Source organism: Phasianus colchicus, chromosome 28 (assembly GCF_987193195.1).
Source record: "Phasianus colchicus chromosome 28, bPhaCol1.hap1.1, whole genome shotgun sequence".
In the NCBI taxonomy this organism is placed as follows: Eukaryota; Metazoa; Chordata; class Aves; order Galliformes; family Phasianidae; genus Phasianus; species Phasianus colchicus.
The window spans coordinates 4276548-4294536 of NC_143463.1; the positions used below are offsets into that span (position 1 = coordinate 4276548).

Genomic DNA, 17989 nt, shown 5'->3' on the forward strand with positions numbered 1-17989 from the left:
GCCACACCTGGGTGAGTCAGCTCTGCTGGGGGAGGCTGCTCCCAAGAGACGAGGGAGAGGACCAAGAGAGTCAAGCTGCTGCATGACTGAGTGGGAGAGAGGCAGATGCAAGCTGCAGCATGGTGCTTCAGAGAGTGCCTGCTGTCTGCTGCTTCCCCCCAAGACGTGCCCTGCCCAGGGTCAGGCAGCAGTGCAGCGTGAGAACTGGCTCTTATGCTATTAAGCCTCTTCTAGTCCTATATGTATTTTATGCCCTCAAGCTGAAGCCTCCATACTCAGTGCTGTCTGCCTCTTGAAACTTGGAGCTGCCCAGCTGCCAGCTCCATGACAGGATGCAGGACGTGCATCCCTGCACACAGCATGCCTTGAGGCCAGCAGTACTTCGCATGCATTTGCTGTGCCCTGCTTTTTCTTGTAGTCACACTCACTGTGCTTCCTTGCACTTCCATTGTCAAGAACCAGGAACAGAGGTTATTTCACTTTAGACACTTCCCCACGGGTACTCGGTGCAATTCTCTTCCTTGCCAGAATAATCTGAATAGTGGCTTTTTTATGAGATCTGTCCTGTGTTCAGCATTTGTTAAAAGTCTTTTACTGAGGCATTGCAGGGCAGTGTGATGGATGGTTCTGGGAGGCACTTTCCTTTGCAGTCTTCCCTCTTCCAAACTAATGAAAACCCATTCATCACCATCTATTTCCACAAATGCCCTAAATCTGCAGTTAGAGATGAGGCAGGTCTACTGGAGATGATAATGCAGCAAAGCACTAATTCCATCTGCCCCATTCTAATGAGTGTTTAAAAAGGAATCCCATAGTGTTCCAGAACAACAGCCCTCTAACCCGTCCCCACCATCCCTTTCCAGCCCACACCTTCCCTGTTTATGCTTCTCTTGCTTCAAAAGAAGAGGATCTTGTGTTACAAAAGCCAGTTTTGAATGGCAAGACTGCAGTTTGTTTGCTTCTGTCTCACAATAACAATTACTGTCAGGAACTAAATAACAGTTGCTTCCTTGCTGGAGGAAAAGTGCTACTGATTGCAGGTACCTTGAGAGACCTAATTCTTTTAGCAAATGAGGTTCTTAATTATTTATAGAAAACCTAGGCAGAACATTAATAAAGAGAACATGGGGAAAATGGTTCACATGTGAGATGAAGATGCAAACAAAAACTCCTGCAGCCGTACTCTCCTGGCACAAGGTGCTGAGGAGTAGCAGCAATGAGTCTGATCTGCTCTGAATGTGGACCTGAGACGAGGCCCTTCTGGCCAGCTCTACAAGAGGAAACAAAGCTTTGCTATTACAGGACGTGCCAATAATAGAGCCTCAAAAGAAGGATGTCTAATGCAAACTCCATCTGACAGATGCTAATACAGGCCTCCCGGGCTGAACAGGAATGCAAATCCAGTGCAGGCCTAGAGCAAGCCTGGCAGTCAGGATGCCAGACCACCAGCAGCTCTGCCACCAGCTCTCTCTGCAAACTCCCTTGTCTTTCCAGGCTTTCATTCCTCCTCCATAAAGTAACCAACCTTCCTGCGGGGTTGTTGGACCTCAATTATTGGCATCTACAAGGCGCCTGAAAAGCCAAGGGAAGGAAAGGCCAGCAGAGGGTGGGCTGGTTAATACCTTAAGTCTGTGAGTGGTTATGAAGGAGGTAAAATCTTTCCAAAATAATGCCATAGAGCCCCCTTGATAATGTGTGATGTGGCTTTTAGGTAATTTCATAGCAAAGCTGCTTAACATACTGACTTCCATACCTACATTTTTGTAAGAGCACATTGAAGCAAATTCTTGCTGGAGGGGAAGCAGCGAGGCACTTTGTCTTAAACTGCCAAAGGATCAGACTTGGGGGAATTGGTGATTAAATAGCACCGAAATAGGTGACCCAACCCTTGTGAGCTCCCTGCATCTGGGCTGGGATACAGAAATCAGATGGTCTGTTACTTGGAGGGGAGGTTATTTTTAGTTGATTGTCTGTTTACACTTGACAGCACAGCCAAGCATCCTCTGTGAGTGTAACCCTCCACCCCCCCCCCGCCACATGCAGGCACTGGAAAACAATTTCTGTGTGCACCAGAGAAGGCACAGCAATTAAATGTGTGTTTTGGAAGATGTCCATGAGCACATAATAAAGCCCCAAACTCTAGTGAGCTTCACAGTCTCCTTTCCCAGAGTAATTTATAATTATTATCGTTATTAGATTGTGGTGTGTAAAGGCAGTCTCTGCTCCAAGGGAAAAGAACACGAGCTGCAGCACTAATCATCTCTGCACAAGGTCCTACCTCCTCCATCAGCTTCCCACCACCCTACCAAGAAAGCAGCAGCTGGAATCATTCTGGAAATGAGATACTTACAGTAAGAACAACACTCCAGACAATAGATGTGTCAGCTCTAGCAACAGGTAATCTAAAGGAGCAACATTTTCACATTTCAGTCAGTTCACAACTGATTCAGTGTTCACAGCCTCCCAGCTCCCCAGCTAAGCACAAGCCTGGGGAGTGAGAATCAAAGGAACCAAATTCAATTTCCTCAGATGCTGCTGTCAACTTCAGCTGCAGGGAGTTGCCAGGTGGAAGGGAATGGGAGGCTGGTATCAGTTTTGGCCCTGGGGTGCAGAGCGAATGGTTGTGCAGCACTGACTGTTCCTGGAGCCACTTTTATTATAGGTCACTGGGATTTGCATGGGCTGCCACAAATGTGAATTGTCACCCCTTTCTTAAGTACCCCACCTTGCAGATTTTTTGTTTTTTGGAACACCTGTGTGCCCCAGAGGGATCAGAGCAGTCCCTCTGCCCCAGTACTCCCTTCATGCCATTCCAGGCTTATTTTTCCCAAGTGCTGGTAGAACAGCAAGTGAGAGGGGATGCTGTCTTAGGCTCTGCCTTATGTTTCCACCAGTAGCAAGCTAACAGGGTTTCAAATCCTGTCAGACAACAGACAGAAAAAGGCACATGTGAAAAAAGTAATTTCCCTGTAGCTTTACTGGTTGGAGATACTAAAGTCCTGACCTTGTTATGGGCAGATGAAAACACTGTTTGAGTATACAGATTGTTGGCATTAATGCCACCTCTCATGTGGTCTGTTACTAAAAGCAGTACAGTTATGATGTTTGGGCCTGAGAGTGCAAGAGTGACACTGGGAAGTTCAGTATCCTACAATAGGAATCTATGCTTACCCTCAGTAAGTAGTAAGAGAGGATTTGGAATTTCAGTGAAGAAACTGCAAAGTTCTATCTAGCAGAAGAGCCCTAGAATGGAAAGGATGCCAAAACTGTGATGGAGTGTTGCAGGGATACAGAATCACAACTGCCCTGCAAGTAAAGGGAAAATGCCAAGGCTTGATGCACTGACCCAGGATAATCCTGCTAGCAGCACCAGGCAGCTGGGGCTTGCCTGCTGAATGAGCAAAGCTCAAGCACAGGGCAGCCCTGTTCCCTCACTGTCTCCATGTTTTCTTAAACTAAATCTTTCATATCCAGCTACCCAGCCAAGAGGCCTTGTGCTGTGTTTCCCTCTGAACAAGGACCAGAGCCAGCATTGTGTCCAGAGCACAGAAACTGCCATCTACTGGCTAACCTGGCAGGGCTCCCCCGGGAAAAGGCTGTTTCTGGTAGGAAAGCTTATTAAGCAGCTTTTTTTTTTAAGGCTTTCAAAACAGCTTGTGTCCACAGAAAACATCCAAAGGCAAAGCAGCAGCTGACAGTGTAGCTGAACCAGCGAGATGTCAGGGCAGCTCAGAGAACCCACATGAAAGTACAGAGCTGTATTAAATGCTCATGGAGATGGTGCACCAAGTGCAGCCCCCACAAAGGCATGAGATGGTTCAGCCCAGTGTAAGGGCAGCAAATCCTGCCTGAAGGAGAAGCAGTAGTGCTGGGCAGACCCTTGCAGCATCAGGCTAATGCTGCCTCTGGGTGGCATATATCTTCTATCAGAAGGATGGCAGGTTTCTGGCCAGAGGGAAGTGTGTTGGCTGGCAGCTGGAAATGGCTGCACCTGCAGCCAGCAGCAGCAAAGCTGAAACAAACTCCAATGCAGCTCTGCTGTCTCAGCAGAGATAAATCTGAAGCCCAGCTCAAAGTCTCTTTAATTACAGTCTTTCCTTTGCCACAGAAGTCCAGAGCTTTCCTGCTCAATGCAGTATCCATATATGAAGGGAATGCCAGCTCCTGAAGGTAACTGCTGCATCCCTAAACCTGTCTCCACATCCACATTTCCTTGTTTGGCAGAACTGCCATTGTGGAGCATTTATCAAATACTGTACATCTCACTTTGGGAGGATCCCTGCATTGCTGTTTAAAAGAGATGGCATTTCCCATCTCCCTGCAAAACTTCTGGGAAGCACTCCTCACATACATCCTCCCCAGGGGAGGCAAATATTCCAGGAACAGGCAAATACTTCCTAAACCACTCACAAAACAGTCATTCTTGGCTACAGACCCACCAGCATATAGGCTGCACAGAACTGTCAGAACAAGGTAGGGGCTGGTGCTGTATGTGCTTTTTACACCTGGACAAGACAGGAGGATAAGGCAGGGTGGCACAGGAGCAGGACTGTCCCACTGCACACACCTGGCACGGCCCACACCCCAGTGCCACGTTCAGCAGCCATACATGATCTGGGTGAGAGAAGGCAGAATCTGAGATGCTGAATCGAAATGGGTTTCCATAGCAACTCAGCCAGGGAAACCCTCCCAGAGTTGGGGAGCTTGTACACTGCAGCTGTGCTGAGACACAGCCATTCCATGGCCAATTCTTGCTACACTTCCCTGTAAGTGCTGTGCAAGTGCCTGCTTGGGGGAACAGGCAAGGGGATCTGTCTACAAAGGAGGGCAGATTTACAGCCAAGAAACAATCTAGCCTGTTAAGAGAAGCAGGTCATTATATTCTTGGGGAATCCCAAAGGCTTATGATGATGATTGGAAACCTCAGAACAAAATCTCCTTGGAGGGCAGTAATGACAGCACATACAGGAATGTCACTGTCACCCAATGTCATTTAGCCCTGGGCAGATGTAAATTATAGTCTGGGAATTTAAGGCTTCTTTCTACATCCCAGTTGACACAGCAATTCCTTTTTCTACTTGGCCACTCCCAAGACTGACTAGAGCAAGAACATCTAGGCAGCACTACAGAGAGCTCTTACTGCCAGCACATCTTACCTTCACAGAGAAGGCTGCTCAAGAAAGACAAGAGATATATTAAAAGGAATTTTGAATAAAGCTTGAAGACAAGAGCCTTGATCAAACTCCACATGTCACATTCTGCTGGAAGGAGATGAACAGAGAAACCCCCCACCAGGCTGAAGCAAAGAGACTTCAGATAGGTTAAGAAGGGTTTGCAAGAGGAGGAGGGGAGCAACTGACATTCAAAAGCAGTATCAGCACCCTCTCCAGGAAGGCAAGAGCAGCCTGTCCCAGAGAGGACGTCTCTTTAATCTGCAGCAAATAGGCTTGCTCCACAAATTAGCATGCACGAAGCTGTAGAAGCATTTAGTATTCCAAAAGCATCAGTCTGATACAAACCTATTTGCTGCTGCTGCTGCAGCAGCTGCCAGTAGTGACAGTGAGCTGTGATACGAGGCAGACTATTGAGTGCTTTTTCCTTCCTGGAGGGCACCCAAGGGGACAAAGCCAGTAATGCAGTTCAGGCATCTCCTAACTCGAGTACCACACCCATCTCATCCCACACCAGCCACAAGGCAGACAGATGGATGTGTACCTCTCAAGTCCCTGTCAGTGCTGTGCTCCTGCGTGGTGTAAATGGACCATGGGGCTCTGCTGTGCGTGGCTGTGGGAGTTTTCTTGAAGGAAACACCAGATTTCCTCTGCAAGACCTCATTGTGCACAGACCACACTCAAGTCAGGCAAAAGCACCCTAGGGATCTGTGTGCTCCCAGAAAAGGAGCTGGGCTCAGATTGCACAAAGGGACTGAGGACTTTAAGACCTACAAGAAGCTCGGTACTCATCCAGCCTATTGAAATAAAACTGATTTTTATCTCCAAGCCATTTATCCACAAAAGGTACTGCCCCCTCCTGTAAGCTCCCACAACAACACTGACCTTCTTCAACACATGCAAAACGTCCAGTTGCCTGTTGCAGAAATATTTATTTGGATGCTGACCAGAGAAATTATTTTTGTAAGCCAGAGAATAGAAATAATAGTTCTTCAGTCTCAAATTAGAGGAAGTTGTGAACATTAAAGAAGGCACTAGGGGTGAAACCTGAACAGAGCTTTGAACTGATCATCTGCAGAAACAGGAGTCCTAGCAGCCCACGTCACTGAGCAAACTGCAACTCTACTGTCCACATGGATAAGCTGAGCTGGAGCTGAGGCACACAGTCAGAGGCAAGAGTCACTTAAACATATAAAGCAGAATTATTACGAGGTTTCCCCAGGACCAGCCACACAACACAACCTCTCCATGTGTTCTAGGAATTTTCCTCTCAGAAAAACCTGGACTATGGTACACAGGCTGAGCTCATCCTGTCACATTATTTTTAGACTCTGGCTCAGGGGAGAATCTGTTGATATAAACAACTGTGAGTGGCAAGCACCAGCCCGTGAAAGGGAAATTAAACTGACTGAATGGAGGGGAAGAGAGAGAGAGGATCTTTATTTCCCTTTGTATCACCAAGAATTCTGGTCTGGCCTCTCCTTTACCAGAGGAAGGAAACATACTCTTGAAAAAGACATTCTTTCAAGAGATTGACCGAGCCTGACAGGAAAGACCTGAGCCAGCAGCACTACACAGAGAGGAAAAGTAATGGGGACATTTATCAAACTGTCCCTTCTCCCCTCATCCACCTTCCTCATACTCTCCAACACTGGTTTCAGGTTAAAGTGTCCACATAAAAACTCTTGGATCCCAGTATTCCCAAAGCAGCAGCAACATCAGGGCAGTCCAAGCCAACCAGCAGAGCTCCCACACTCCCTCCATCAGTGGGAGGCCAAGGATGTTATTTCTCTTCCTTAGCACGCAGTTTGTTCCGCCGCTCCATTTTCTTCTGTAGTTTCCTCTTCATCTGCAGTTGCTTCTTTTCCTGCAGTGTCTGCTGGACCTTCTCACGGAATTTATTGTTTTTCTTTTTGATCTTGGCCAGCTCTGCCTTCCTTTTTTCCTCCAGATCTGGATCCTGCAATGGCAAATGCCAGGACACTAGTGATATGCCAGGGACCGTGCCAGTTCCTTGCCTTTGCTAGATAGCCACTCTGCTTTCAAAGCCATGGCTGAGGGGGTTGCTGAAGTCAGACACTATTCCAACACACTTTTCAATATCAGTTGTCCTTTAAGATAAACTTCATCACCCCACAGAGGAGGGGAGAGGCACTGCCAGGAGTGAGGCAGGAACTGTCGTTTCTTTTCCACGTCATGAGCATTAAACCAGCTACTGATCAAAACTGTTTATATAGCAGCAACTCTCACCTTTCCTTCAAGGATCATTTGTTTCCGCTTATTTATTTCTTTCTTCTCGTCAAAATCCATGTACTCCAGTTCCTGTCAAAGAAAAAAATACAGCAGAGCAATCAGTATCCAAGTACTGAGTTGACACAGAGAAAAGCAGCCCTGCTTCAGTCAGCAGAATCTCAGCAGCATGCACACATTTTGTAGCTTGCAGTCCTTCCCCCAGCTACCAGCCTCCAGCCCCAACACTCAGCAGCACTAAATGCTCAGAAATGTGCAGTAATAGAGCTCACTTAGGGAAGATAACTCAAACAAAACCCCACCACCGTGGCAAATATTTAAGTGCTTCCACTAGAAAAAGGAACAAAAATTCTGAATTATGTGCTCACAAGAAAACCTGCATACACAGAACCTGATATTAGTCAACAGCATCTCTCTTGGCTGGCTAAGATTGCCTGTCCTCTGAACAAAGGAGCCTCATGTTTGCACACTTACTATTTCACACTCCCTCCTTGTAATATTCACATGGTTAAGGATGTCAAGCACCAGTTTCTCTTCCACAGAAAACTCCTGCAGCTTCAGTTCTAAATCAGGATGAGACATTTACATACATAGTTGGTTATGAAATCCAGAGGCAGGTTCTCAACTAGTAAGTAATCTACACAGCTCCACTGACTACGAGTAGACTTGTTACCATATGTTGTTGTTATGATCATTGTCACTTCTGTAGACCCACAACAAAGGATTACATCCTCCCTTTTAATATGGGAATTGCAAAAGATGTTGCATTTATTGGGCCTATTTTCTTAAAAAAAAGGATGAAGTCTGTGCTCTTTTCATTCACCTCAGTACATACAGTAGCGAGGAAGAAAGAAAAAAACCTGTCTGCTTTAATAAAAAGGTGACAAAGTATGTTCAACAGAGTTTCTCCTCCACGGAAACAGCAAGAATTAAACTGATGGAGGTTCAAGCTCTCCTATTCCTTTCTGAGCTGTTGCTACACAGGAAAGAAAAACATTTCTACGTTGCTGCTCTGGTTGATAAAATCCAGGCTGCAAGTACCACAGACACAAAAATGATTCTACACTTTAGTAGTATTAATGTTCCCCACTTACTGATCTCCTCCTCGATAGCGTGCACAAGATGGATGTCATACTGTGTCACCATTGTAATAGAGATTCCGTTCCGACCTGCATGATGAAAACACAGTGATACACGAATCCTGACAAGCAGAGGGAAAGGAAGCCTAACCCATGCCAAATTCCATCCATCTCCATGAGTCAACCTAGCACATTATGGTGACAGGATGCTCTAAAAGGTCTTTATTTGCTCTGAAAAAGCAGTTAAGTATTGGTGCAGATCAGACACAAGATGCAATCTTAAGGCACGATGCTGAGTCAATGATCTGAGTAGACTTGGCATTGACTGAAAAAACTGTACTGCAGCTGCTGTGAAGGTTTCTCACACTCATTCAGGGCACAGCCCCAGCACTGAGATCCCATTTTTAGCCAGCTGCAGCACTGCTGCAAGGGGTGCAGTTTGCCCCACTCACCTGCACGAGCTGTCCGGCCAACCCGGTGGATGTAGATTTTTGGCAGGCCTGGAGTGTTGTGGTTGATGACAACTTGTACAGTAGGAATGTCCAAGCCTCTGCAATGCAGGGAGAGAGAACAGAAGCTGATAAACTTAATTTTAATACATAAAATCTAAGTTCCTGGTCTTTGCTTTGTCCAAGAGCCTAATATTCTCATAAACAGAGTGTGTATTAATAAGCTGAAGCTATTCTAGGACAAGTTCTCATACCATGCAACTCTCCAACAATCACAGAAGGGGAGGACCTGCCATACATGTCACCTGATATTCTCTCCTGGACCAAGAGAACAAACTAAGCTCTGTAGAAATCACTCTCCTGCTAGAATACATTATATTAGTTATGATCCTGTCTTGTACCTGAGGCAGTACAAGACAGGATCATAACTACATTGCCTACAGACAGGCTCCAAAACACAGCAGATAATACAGATATTCTGTAATGGTAAACAAACAATCCTGTCCTACCTCCACGGGCAGAGTTTAAAGCTCTCTTCTGAAACTCACCCTAATGTCTACAGTGATTCTGATGCTTTAAAAGCAGGGTCAAGGCCTTTGGCAACAGAGACTGTGGTTTTCTCTTACCTGGCAGCAACATCTGTAGCAATCAGAATCTTAAAGATGCTGGATTTGAATTTTGCTAAAGCTGCAAATCGTTGCCGCTGGAAAAGGAGAATCCTGGATTAGGGACACTGTGACCCACAGGAGCTGACCCAGACAGCTGTTTGGCTCAGGGACCCAGCTAGAAGCACCCACCTCCCACGCTTGTCCCATCACCCACCTGTTTCATCATGGAATGCAGAGCTACAGAAGGAAAACTGAACTTCCTAAGCATCATATTCAAGATTTGACATTCCCTTAAAAGGAAAAAAAATACAATTAAAAAAATCAAAATACATCAGGCAAACAGAAAGCTGACCAATCAAGACAGAGCTGGGATTCCTCTGGAAGCCCTCACAGCACAATTACCATAGTGCTTAATTACTGAAGCACTGTGACAGAGCAGGGAACAGGACACCCACTCCTCACTCGCTCACCCCTGAGAGGGCAACTGGATTCCCACTTGCACTCAGGGAAATGTCACCAGCACCACGTCTCAGTCCCCAGTAATGTGAGCAACCTGAAGGAATGAACAGCACAGGAGAGCAGACTCTTCCCCACCATTTTCCAGTATCCATCAGCAAAAGGAAAGGTAGCTGCAGGGAAGTAAAAGTAGCTTGACCTTCCAGCACGCTACATTTCCGAGTGGCCCTTCAGTCCCAGGCTGCTCAAAAAAGGTGCTCTTCTACCAAATTGCAGTACAGATTAAGAAAGCAAACACCAGCATAGCTTAACAGCAGTACAGTAGGAATTTGGAATCTGAATTAGAATCACAAAAGCACCTCTCCAGCAAAAGCCATCACTAGGAAAAATTCTACTTACTTGCAGGTTTTGGTAAAAATAATAATAGACCAGTCTTCATGCTCATCCTGGAAGGTCTGGATTAAATGGACAAGGTATGCATCCTTAACTGCCTCAGGTACAAGCAAGTAACGCTGGTCCAGTTCATCTACTGTCCGCACCCTGTTGGAAAGGGACAATAAAGCATTAAAATCCACAGCTTTGGCAAGAGAAAATGGAACACGAGAGATGTAAGAGAGATGTAAGGATATAACAGAGAAAAAGCAGGATCCCACGTGTGGCAGAGCAGAGACACACGTACTCGGATGCAGCCTCCCAGAAGAAAGGTCTGTTCATGGCCAGGCTCTTCAGCTCATTCAGCGTATCGGTCAGCGTGGCGCTGAACAGCAGCGTCTGCCTGCGTGCTGGAACAGCTTCCAGAATCACCTCCAGGTCTGCCGTGAAGTCAGCACAGCCCTGCTCCAGCAACCGGTCAGCTTCATCCAAAACCTAGGCACAGCCATAAATAAATGAGATCACCTGCAAGTGTTCTTACAAAATAAAAAGCCTTAAAAAATGGGGAAGAATATTTTTTAAAAAGTGAAGAATCTGCCCTACCAAGAATTTGAGCTTTTTAAGGCTGAACGTGTTGGAACTGCGAAGATGATCCGCCAGCCTGCCAGGCGTTGCGATGACAACGTGGGGTTTGCGGGAGAGCTCCAGGGCCTGTGCCACCATGTCTGCAGTGAGAAACATGCAGCTGTTACAGGAGATCGAACCCTATAAGCGTGCAGCGTGCGTGGCTGGAGAACATCACTCTGGCTTCCACCAGCCTCAAAGATGAAGGACATGGCCACATCAGCACAAGGAAGCACGCTGGCCATTCTGCTCATCCCCAGCCTGCCCATGCTGGTGTCTCAGTGCCACTCACCCAGGCCGCCCACCACCACGCAGTCCTTCAGGCCCAGCGGCTTCCCCAGCACACGGAACTGCTCGGCGATCTGGTAGGCCAGCTCCCTGCAGGGAGGGTAGGGCTAAGCGGGGGAAGTGGGGACACCGGACGTCAGGCAGGGGACTCCCGGGGCTGCTCCATACCTGGTGGGCGTTAGCACCAGGCAGAAAATGCCATAGGGGTCTTCGGAGAGCACCTGCAACACCGGCAGCACGAAAGCTGCCGTCTTCCCACTACCCGTCTTGGCACAGCCGAGGCAGTCACGGCCTACGTTGGAGCGGGGAGGGAAAGAGTGGAGAACGTGAACGACGGGGAACGACGGGGAACGACGGGGAACGACGGGGAACGACGGGGAACGACGGGGAACGACGGGGAACGACGGGGAACGACGGGGAACGACGGGGAACGACGGGGAACGACGGGGAACGACGGGACCGCACTCACCCTGCAGTATCGGCGGTATGCAGGAGGCCTGCACGGGCGTAGGCCGGCTCAGCCCCATCTGCCGCGCCTGCTCTACCAGCCATGGAGCCAACCCCAACTCCCGGAACGCAGCCATGCCGCTGCTCACTCAACCCCGGTGACTTCCGGCCGCTTTCGCGCTCTCATTGGTTACCTCATGCTGGCCCCGCCCAGCCTGCCCTGTCCGGCAGTTGCTTCCGGCGCCTTGATGACGTCACATCCTCCTCGCGTGGCTATTGGCTGAGGCTGATGTTTCCATGGAGACGGCGGCTCCCGGCAGCCCTCGGGGCTCAGCTGCTTCCGGAGACGTGTCTGGAGCGGGGAAATGGCGGCCGGGGCGGGCGCGGGCCCCGCCGGGCAGGGCGGCGAGGCGGATGAGCTTTTTGACGTGAAGAACAGCTTCTATATCGGGGCTTACCAGGCCGCCATCAACGAGGCGCAGCGGATCAAGGTTAGGGGCGGCTCGGAGGGGGCCCAGGGTGATCCTCGGCCTGGGGTCGGTGCCTCTCCGTGGGGCTGCCTCCTCGCAGCCGCATGGTCGCTGGCGGCGCGGACTCCCCGAGCGCCCTTCGGCCTCGCCTGCCACGGCTCGGGCTGTTTTCGAAATGGAGAAGGTTTCGCGTGTGTCCTGGCTGCCTCCTGTTGGGTTTTGGTGTACGGGTTGCTGAGAAGAGTTCTTGTTTCTTGTCCTCCTTTCAGCCATCTAGCCCTGAGAAGGAAGCAGAGAGGGACGTTTTCTTGTTCAGAGCCTACATTGCCCAGGTGAGTCTGCAGACGCTGGGTTTGCAGCAGAATAATCTGACTGCGGGGCTGGAGTTGGGCAGGTTGTGAATCTGAGCACAGTTACACAGCTGGGTGATAAATTCTAGGTTTTCTTCTTTATCTTTAATAGAGAAAATACGGTGTTGTACTGGATGAAATTAAAGCCAATGCCAGTCCTGAGCTCCAAGCAGTGCGGATGTTTGCAGAATATCTTTCAAATGAGAGTCAAAGGTAAGTCTGATAATAAGTTGGAAATCAAACTTTGTCTGAGAGGAAACGTGTTTCTATGTGGGAAGTTTGTAGAAGTGTAGTGTTTATTATGTCTGGCTGTGGTTTTGCCACAAAAAGGTAGATTTTCTGATGGCAGGGCATTTTAAACATTACTGTATTCTCACCCACACTGTTACAGAGATGCAATTGTTGCTGACTTGGACAAAAAAATGGCAAAAAGTGTTGATGTGGCCAATACTACTTTCTTGCTGATGGCTGCTTCGATCTATTTCCATGACAAAAATCCTGATGCAGCTCTACGTACTTTACATCAAGGGGAAAGTTTGGAATGGTAAGTGTAACTTGATCTGGCATCTCTGAGGTGTGTGTTAGCAAAGTCTTTTATCTAGGGAGAGTTGTAATAGAATGCCCAAGGTCTGGCTTGTCTCAGAAAAGCCTTGAAACAATTGAGAGACTGTTTAGAGGTTTGCTTTTGAAGTAGTAAGTGATAGTAAGACAGCCTACAGTATAAAATGTATTGCTCCCCTGTGAAACTTAAGGATCTGGGTTATTGATCTGTGTGTATTCAGAATTGCTGAAGTGAGTACTATGGCTATACACCAGGAGAGCAGCTGGAAGCATGCTTCTCTGCTTTGAGTCCTGCTGGGAGCACTACCAGCTTTATTGGCTGCCTCATGCCTTGGCCCTGGCATATGGGTAGTGCATCTCTGCTAAGCAGCAGCACGCCCCTGAGCAAAGCACAAGGAATGATAAAATATGCCATCATTAGAGTTGATTTGCTTTTGTTCATTGCAGCATGGCGATGATGATCCAGATTCTCCTAAAGCTTGACAGACTTGATCTGGCTCGGTGAGTAAGTTTGTCTGTGTCCTGTTGTTTCTGAATGGTGAGCATAAAGTGGTGTGAATCTCTAGGCCTGGGTTTCTTCCTTCCCTTACAGAAGTAAAACAGGGAGCTCTTTCACAACTTGTCTTGGTAAAATATTAGGAGGTAATTATGCCTTGTTAAGCAGTTTGCTATGGCTTTTTTGCTATTGAGGTGAAAGAGCTTGACAAAGGAAACTACAGCCTTCTGTTTGTGTCTTAGGGAACTGTGAGACAGGCCTTGTGTTCCTTTTATGCAAATCCCTCTTTTGCATCTGCAGCAAGGAACTTAAGAAGATGCAGGAGCAAGATGAAGATGCGACCCTCACTCAGCTGGCTACTGCCTGGGTGAACCTGGCTATAGTGAGTATTCCTAGCCTACAGTATCTGAGAAACAGCACTCAGACAAGACTGTGCCTTCTTCATGATTCCTGTTTTCACATCATGCTTTCAGAAAAGCACGCAGTTTGTTGTTTTGATTTTTTTTGTTGTTGTTATTTTAAAGCAAACCCCCTGTGTAACAGGACAGTATGACCTAAACTCAGTTCCAGTGTAATAAAATGTTCTTAATCAGCCATCCCATTCAAGGAAATTTGCCTCTGGAGAGATAGAAATTGGCCTTTTGCCCAGTTACCATATCACATTAAACCTTTTGGTGCCTGCAACTGGTTGGCAAGAAACTGTATTGTAATGAAGAGCTTCAAATAATCAGCCAAAAACATATGTCTGGTAGTCCAGATGTCAGGCATTTGAAACCAAACAGTCTCCTGAAATTCAGTAAATTCCAAGGTGTGCACGCAAGAAACTGTTACAATACTATTAAGAGTTTTTTAGTGTTCATTTTGTCGTGTTGTTAAACTTTTGTACAGTGCTGTGGCCCTACAAAAGCGTGTGGCTAAGTTTTCTTTCAGATCATATTTTCCTCTAGGGAAACTCTCACCCTCTAGTCACTGTAAGCTGCTGCATCTAGAATCTTTCTGAAGCTGGAACATTTTGAAAGTCAGGTGTCTGTAGCTGGGTTTAATTATAAAATCTCATTTCATAATCTTTTATTACATTATTATAATGTTCTTCCAGACATTAAGTTGGTGTTCTGAAGTGGTTCTTTTGAAATGTTTTTTTTCTCTTTGAATGAGAACCTTGATCTTTTGATCATTTCAGTGGTTCTTAGTATTGAATGTTTTTGTGTTTCTTTCATCTGTAGTCTTAGAGTGATCTCTCATGTTAGAGGAGATTGTGTCATATGAATGACGACAGCTCATTTCATTTTATAACCCTCCAAAGTAACTTCATGGCCCCTTTCTTCAACCACAGAAAGAATATACAGCCTTCTTAACGATACACAGTGAAACTGCATGCTTGTGTCCTCCTTTTGCAGGGTGGTGAGAAGTTACAAGATGCCTATTACATCTTCCAAGAGATGGCAGACAAATGCTCCTCCACTCTCCTCCTGCTTAATGGGCAGGCAGCCTGCTATATGGCTCAGGGCAAGTGGGATGATGCAGAGGGAGTACTTCAGGAGGCACTGGACAAGGTACTTTCTGGTTTTGCCAGGCAGATAAGCCTGAATCTAAATATATCTTATGTATAGTGGATAGAACAGCAAGGAACTTCACCATTATGCTTCATGAAAATGTCCCTAAGAGTGGTTGCTGTTTAATATCTGCCTTTTCTTCTACTTTACTTGTTCCAGTAAAGTGAGCTATGGGCTTCTCAATTGTTCATTGCCAGTTGTTACACTTAGTCGTGGTAGGGGTAAGTCACAAAGACAGGTGATTGTTTTTGTTTCCAGGATAGTGGCCATCCTGAGACCTTGATCAACTTCGTTGTCCTGTCACAACACCTGGGCAAACCACCAGAGGTGAGGCTTATTTTATGGTACTCGAGAAGCAGATCAGGGACTGCTCAGCCTGGGGACAGGTTGTGTGTTCCTACTGTGCGTGACAACTTTTGCAATCTTGTGTTCTCATTGGGATTGGTGTTAACAGAATAAAATAGTTCTGGAGTTTTGGGGCATGGGAAATATTCAGTATTCAGTAAAGTCCGGAAATGCAGCTGTTGTAGACAGTGATATGTACTGCAGAGGAAAGCCTGGAGAAAGAAATCTTCAAGTTCTGAGCTTGGTTTTCTCTTTTTGTTGAATCTTCTATGGAAGGTCTTACTGATTTTAAAAGGGGCTGCTAACTTTAGAGCCTTGAAGAAATCAGATCTTCATCATCGAGAACAAAGTCATAGAAGCATTGTTTTAAACTTTCTGGCTTTTCTTCATGTTATTTCAGTATTTAAATTTTCCCTTTTTCATCCCATCAGGTTACAAATCGTTATTTGTCACAGTTGAAGGATGCACATAAAAATCATCCATTCATAAAGGAGTATCAGGCAAAGGTACTAGTTATTTTCCAATATGAAACTCAGTTTATAATGATTGATTACCAGCAAGAGGATGGGGCAGAGGGATTAGTTGCTGTAAACATGATTACAGTTCTAAATAGGCAGGTCCATATTCTTTCTTCAGTGTCTCACCACTGCCAGCAAATTTTCTAACCCTTGTGAGATGTGTTGGGAAATACTCAACATCCAGGTTGAGTGTATATATACAAAGTATACCCCAAATTTGGTTACATCTGGAAATAAATGCTTTGAGGTACATCTAACCCAGATTACAAACTTGTTTGTTAGTGTGGGATACTGTGCTTAAACAGAGGAAATCTTCTGGATGAGAGAGAATTGAAGGGATGGGCAAAGAAAGATAATGGAGAAAGGAGAGCGAAACAAATTGAAATAATTGAGAACAGGCCTAGACAGTTTGCTTTTTAGAATTCCTTTTGCCTTAGTGAATTGCTGTAGAGTTTGAAATTTGTTCATTTTATTTTTGCTTCTGATTTGAAGGAGAATGACTTTGAGCGACTTGCCATGCAGTATGCCCCCAGCGCGTGAGGAGGAGAGAACAGGCCAGCAGAGCTGCTCTGTGGTACCTGGGAAGTGGGGTTGTTATTCAGAACCCTTCTGGTAACATGGAAAAATGTCCTTTGCAAGTTGGTCTGGCTTAACTCAGTGTGGCAGGGTCTTGCAATCCAGGAAACCATTGCTAAGTTTGTATATAATGTGTAGCTACTCTAACTTGGTAGCCAAAAAGCCTGTTGTCTGGCTTTCTTGGGTTTTCAACTCTGTTTAAAATACAGTGCAAATCAAGTTTGCAACACTGTACCATAAACATTCCTAATAAAGCCTTTTCTGGATCTGTGTGCCCCTTAATTTACATTCTGAAATTCAAGTAATTCCAGTCTGGGACTGAGCCCTGTCGTGTTGTACTGAGGATGGTTTACCTATGGGGAGAGTGGGAAGGTTAACATCAAGTATCAGACTTCAGTGCATGGGTGAATCCTGAGTTATGGCTGTTCTTTCAATTTGATAATGACTCCTTTTAGGTTAACATCCTCCAGAAGAAGGATGCACAGCTGTAGGGGTTACTGCTGGTGAGAGGGAAAGCTTCCCCAGAATAGAAATAATCCAATTGTAATAGGCTCAGCCCTGATCTTAAGTTGATAAATGCAACATCTCATGTCCTGGAGCCAGGAAAGCTTTGGATCTTTCTTTAACAAAGTACATCCTGCAGTACGTGTGGAAGTATTTGTCCCCAGCCATTCCTGAGAACGTGATGGTTGTTGCACCTGACATGTAATGGAACATAACTAATAGAGCACTGTGTGATTATGCCTTGGACTCCTGTGCAGCATTTCAGGCTGCCTTTTGTGTCGGGTGGTTGTTTTGTGTCACAGATACGAAGAACAGATGTCTGCCTGGAACCCTCGGTGGGGCCTCCTGAACTCCAATATTTGATTTATCTTTTGAATTATCTTTCGGAAAACGTTTTCGGGAGAGGGAGAAGAGGGGGTTTATACCACACTGTAAATGCGTCTAACTGGCATTTCCTTTGTGCCCACCTCGCGGTGATTGCTCTGAAAGAGCTCATTGTCTCTTTCCTTGGCTTGTTTAGCAAGCAGCTCTTTTCAATGAGGGGTTATTCATGGTCCAGTCTTGAATGAATGTTTCCTTTGTGGAGCTGTCTGAGCGAGATGTGAAAGGGGCTTGTGTGCTCAGGGCAGCCATTACCCACTTGATGGGCCATGATAAATTGACTTAAAAACGTAAACAATAAAAGCAAGTGGCGTTGAAGGAGCCAGCCCTGTCAGTGTGAGAATAGGGGAACAGTGATGTTCAGACCTATGAGAGGAATGAGTTTGTGTTTTCTCTTTGCTGCCCCAGAGCAATTAGAGAAGTTCCAAAGAACTTGAAGGCAGAATGACTCTCCCAGCATGGCTCTGGGACTTTTAGATGGCTTAAAACTC

The 17989-nt window shown here is 46.3% G+C and overlaps 2 protein-coding genes across 3 annotated transcripts; one reads left to right on the forward strand and one right to left on the reverse strand.

The window, feature by feature from the left end:
* Window positions 1–6584: 6584 nt before the first annotated feature.
* DDX49 (DEAD-box helicase 49) lies at window positions 6585–11935 on the reverse strand. The gene is made up of 13 exons (XM_031604081.2): window positions 11767–11935; window positions 11466–11589; window positions 11302–11387; window positions 10989–11110; window positions 10693–10880; window positions 10413–10553; window positions 9772–9847; window positions 9576–9652; window positions 8953–9050; window positions 8516–8590; window positions 7896–7984; window positions 7422–7493; window positions 6585–7131 (listed from the first exon to the last, which is right to left on the reverse strand). The coding sequence occupies exons 1-13, from the start codon at window positions 11879–11881 to the stop codon at window positions 6955–6957; spliced, it is 1440 nt and encodes a 479-aa protein (XP_031459941.2). The 5' UTR covers window positions 11882–11935; the 3' UTR covers window positions 6585–6954.
* Window positions 11936–12060: 125 nt separating this feature from the next.
* Window positions 12061–16879, forward strand: COPE (coat protein complex I subunit epsilon). Of its 2 annotated transcripts, XM_031604082.2 has the most exons (10): window positions 12095–12235; window positions 12484–12546; window positions 12677–12777; window positions 12956–13108; window positions 13573–13626; window positions 13922–14003; window positions 15019–15174; window positions 15433–15501; window positions 15951–16025; window positions 16530–16879. In XM_031604082.2, exons 1-10 carry the CDS (start codon window positions 12110–12112, stop codon window positions 16575–16577), a joined length of 927 nt encoding a protein of 308 aa, XP_031459942.1. In that variant the 5' UTR covers window positions 12095–12109; the 3' UTR covers window positions 16578–16879. The 2 variants fall into 2 exon arrangements, with proteins under 2 accessions (XP_031459943.1, XP_031459942.1); XM_031604083.2 differs by lacking the exon at window positions 12484–12546 and having other exon boundaries at window positions 12061–12235.
* The last annotated feature ends 1110 nt before the right edge of the window (window positions 16880–17989 follow it).

Excerpts from the sequence above, each read along its gene's own strand:
- DDX49 (XM_031604081.2), bottom strand. The coding sequence starts at position 11,881 with ATGGCTGCGTTCCGGGAGTTGGGGTTGGCTCCATGGCTGGTAGAGCAG. Across the intron at positions 9,848-10,412 it reads ATTTTTACCAAAACCTGCAA|GGAATGTCAAATCTTGAATA; the intron begins GTAAGTAGAATT and ends TTTCCTTTTAAG. Across the intron at positions 7,494-7,895 it reads CAAGGAGGGAGTGTGAAATA|GAACTGGAGTACATGGATTT; the intron begins GTAAGTGTGCAA and ends TTTCTTTGACAG.
- COPE (XM_031604082.2), top strand. The coding sequence starts at position 12,110 with ATGGCGGCCGGGGCGGGCGCGGGCCCCGCCGGGCAGGGCGGCGAGGCG. Across the intron at positions 14,004-15,018 it reads CCTGGGTGAACCTGGCTATA|GGTGGTGAGAAGTTACAAGA; the intron begins GTGAGTATTCCT and ends CTCCTTTTGCAG. Across the intron at positions 15,502-15,950 it reads ACCTGGGCAAACCACCAGAG|GTTACAAATCGTTATTTGTC; the intron begins GTGAGGCTTATT and ends TCATCCCATCAG.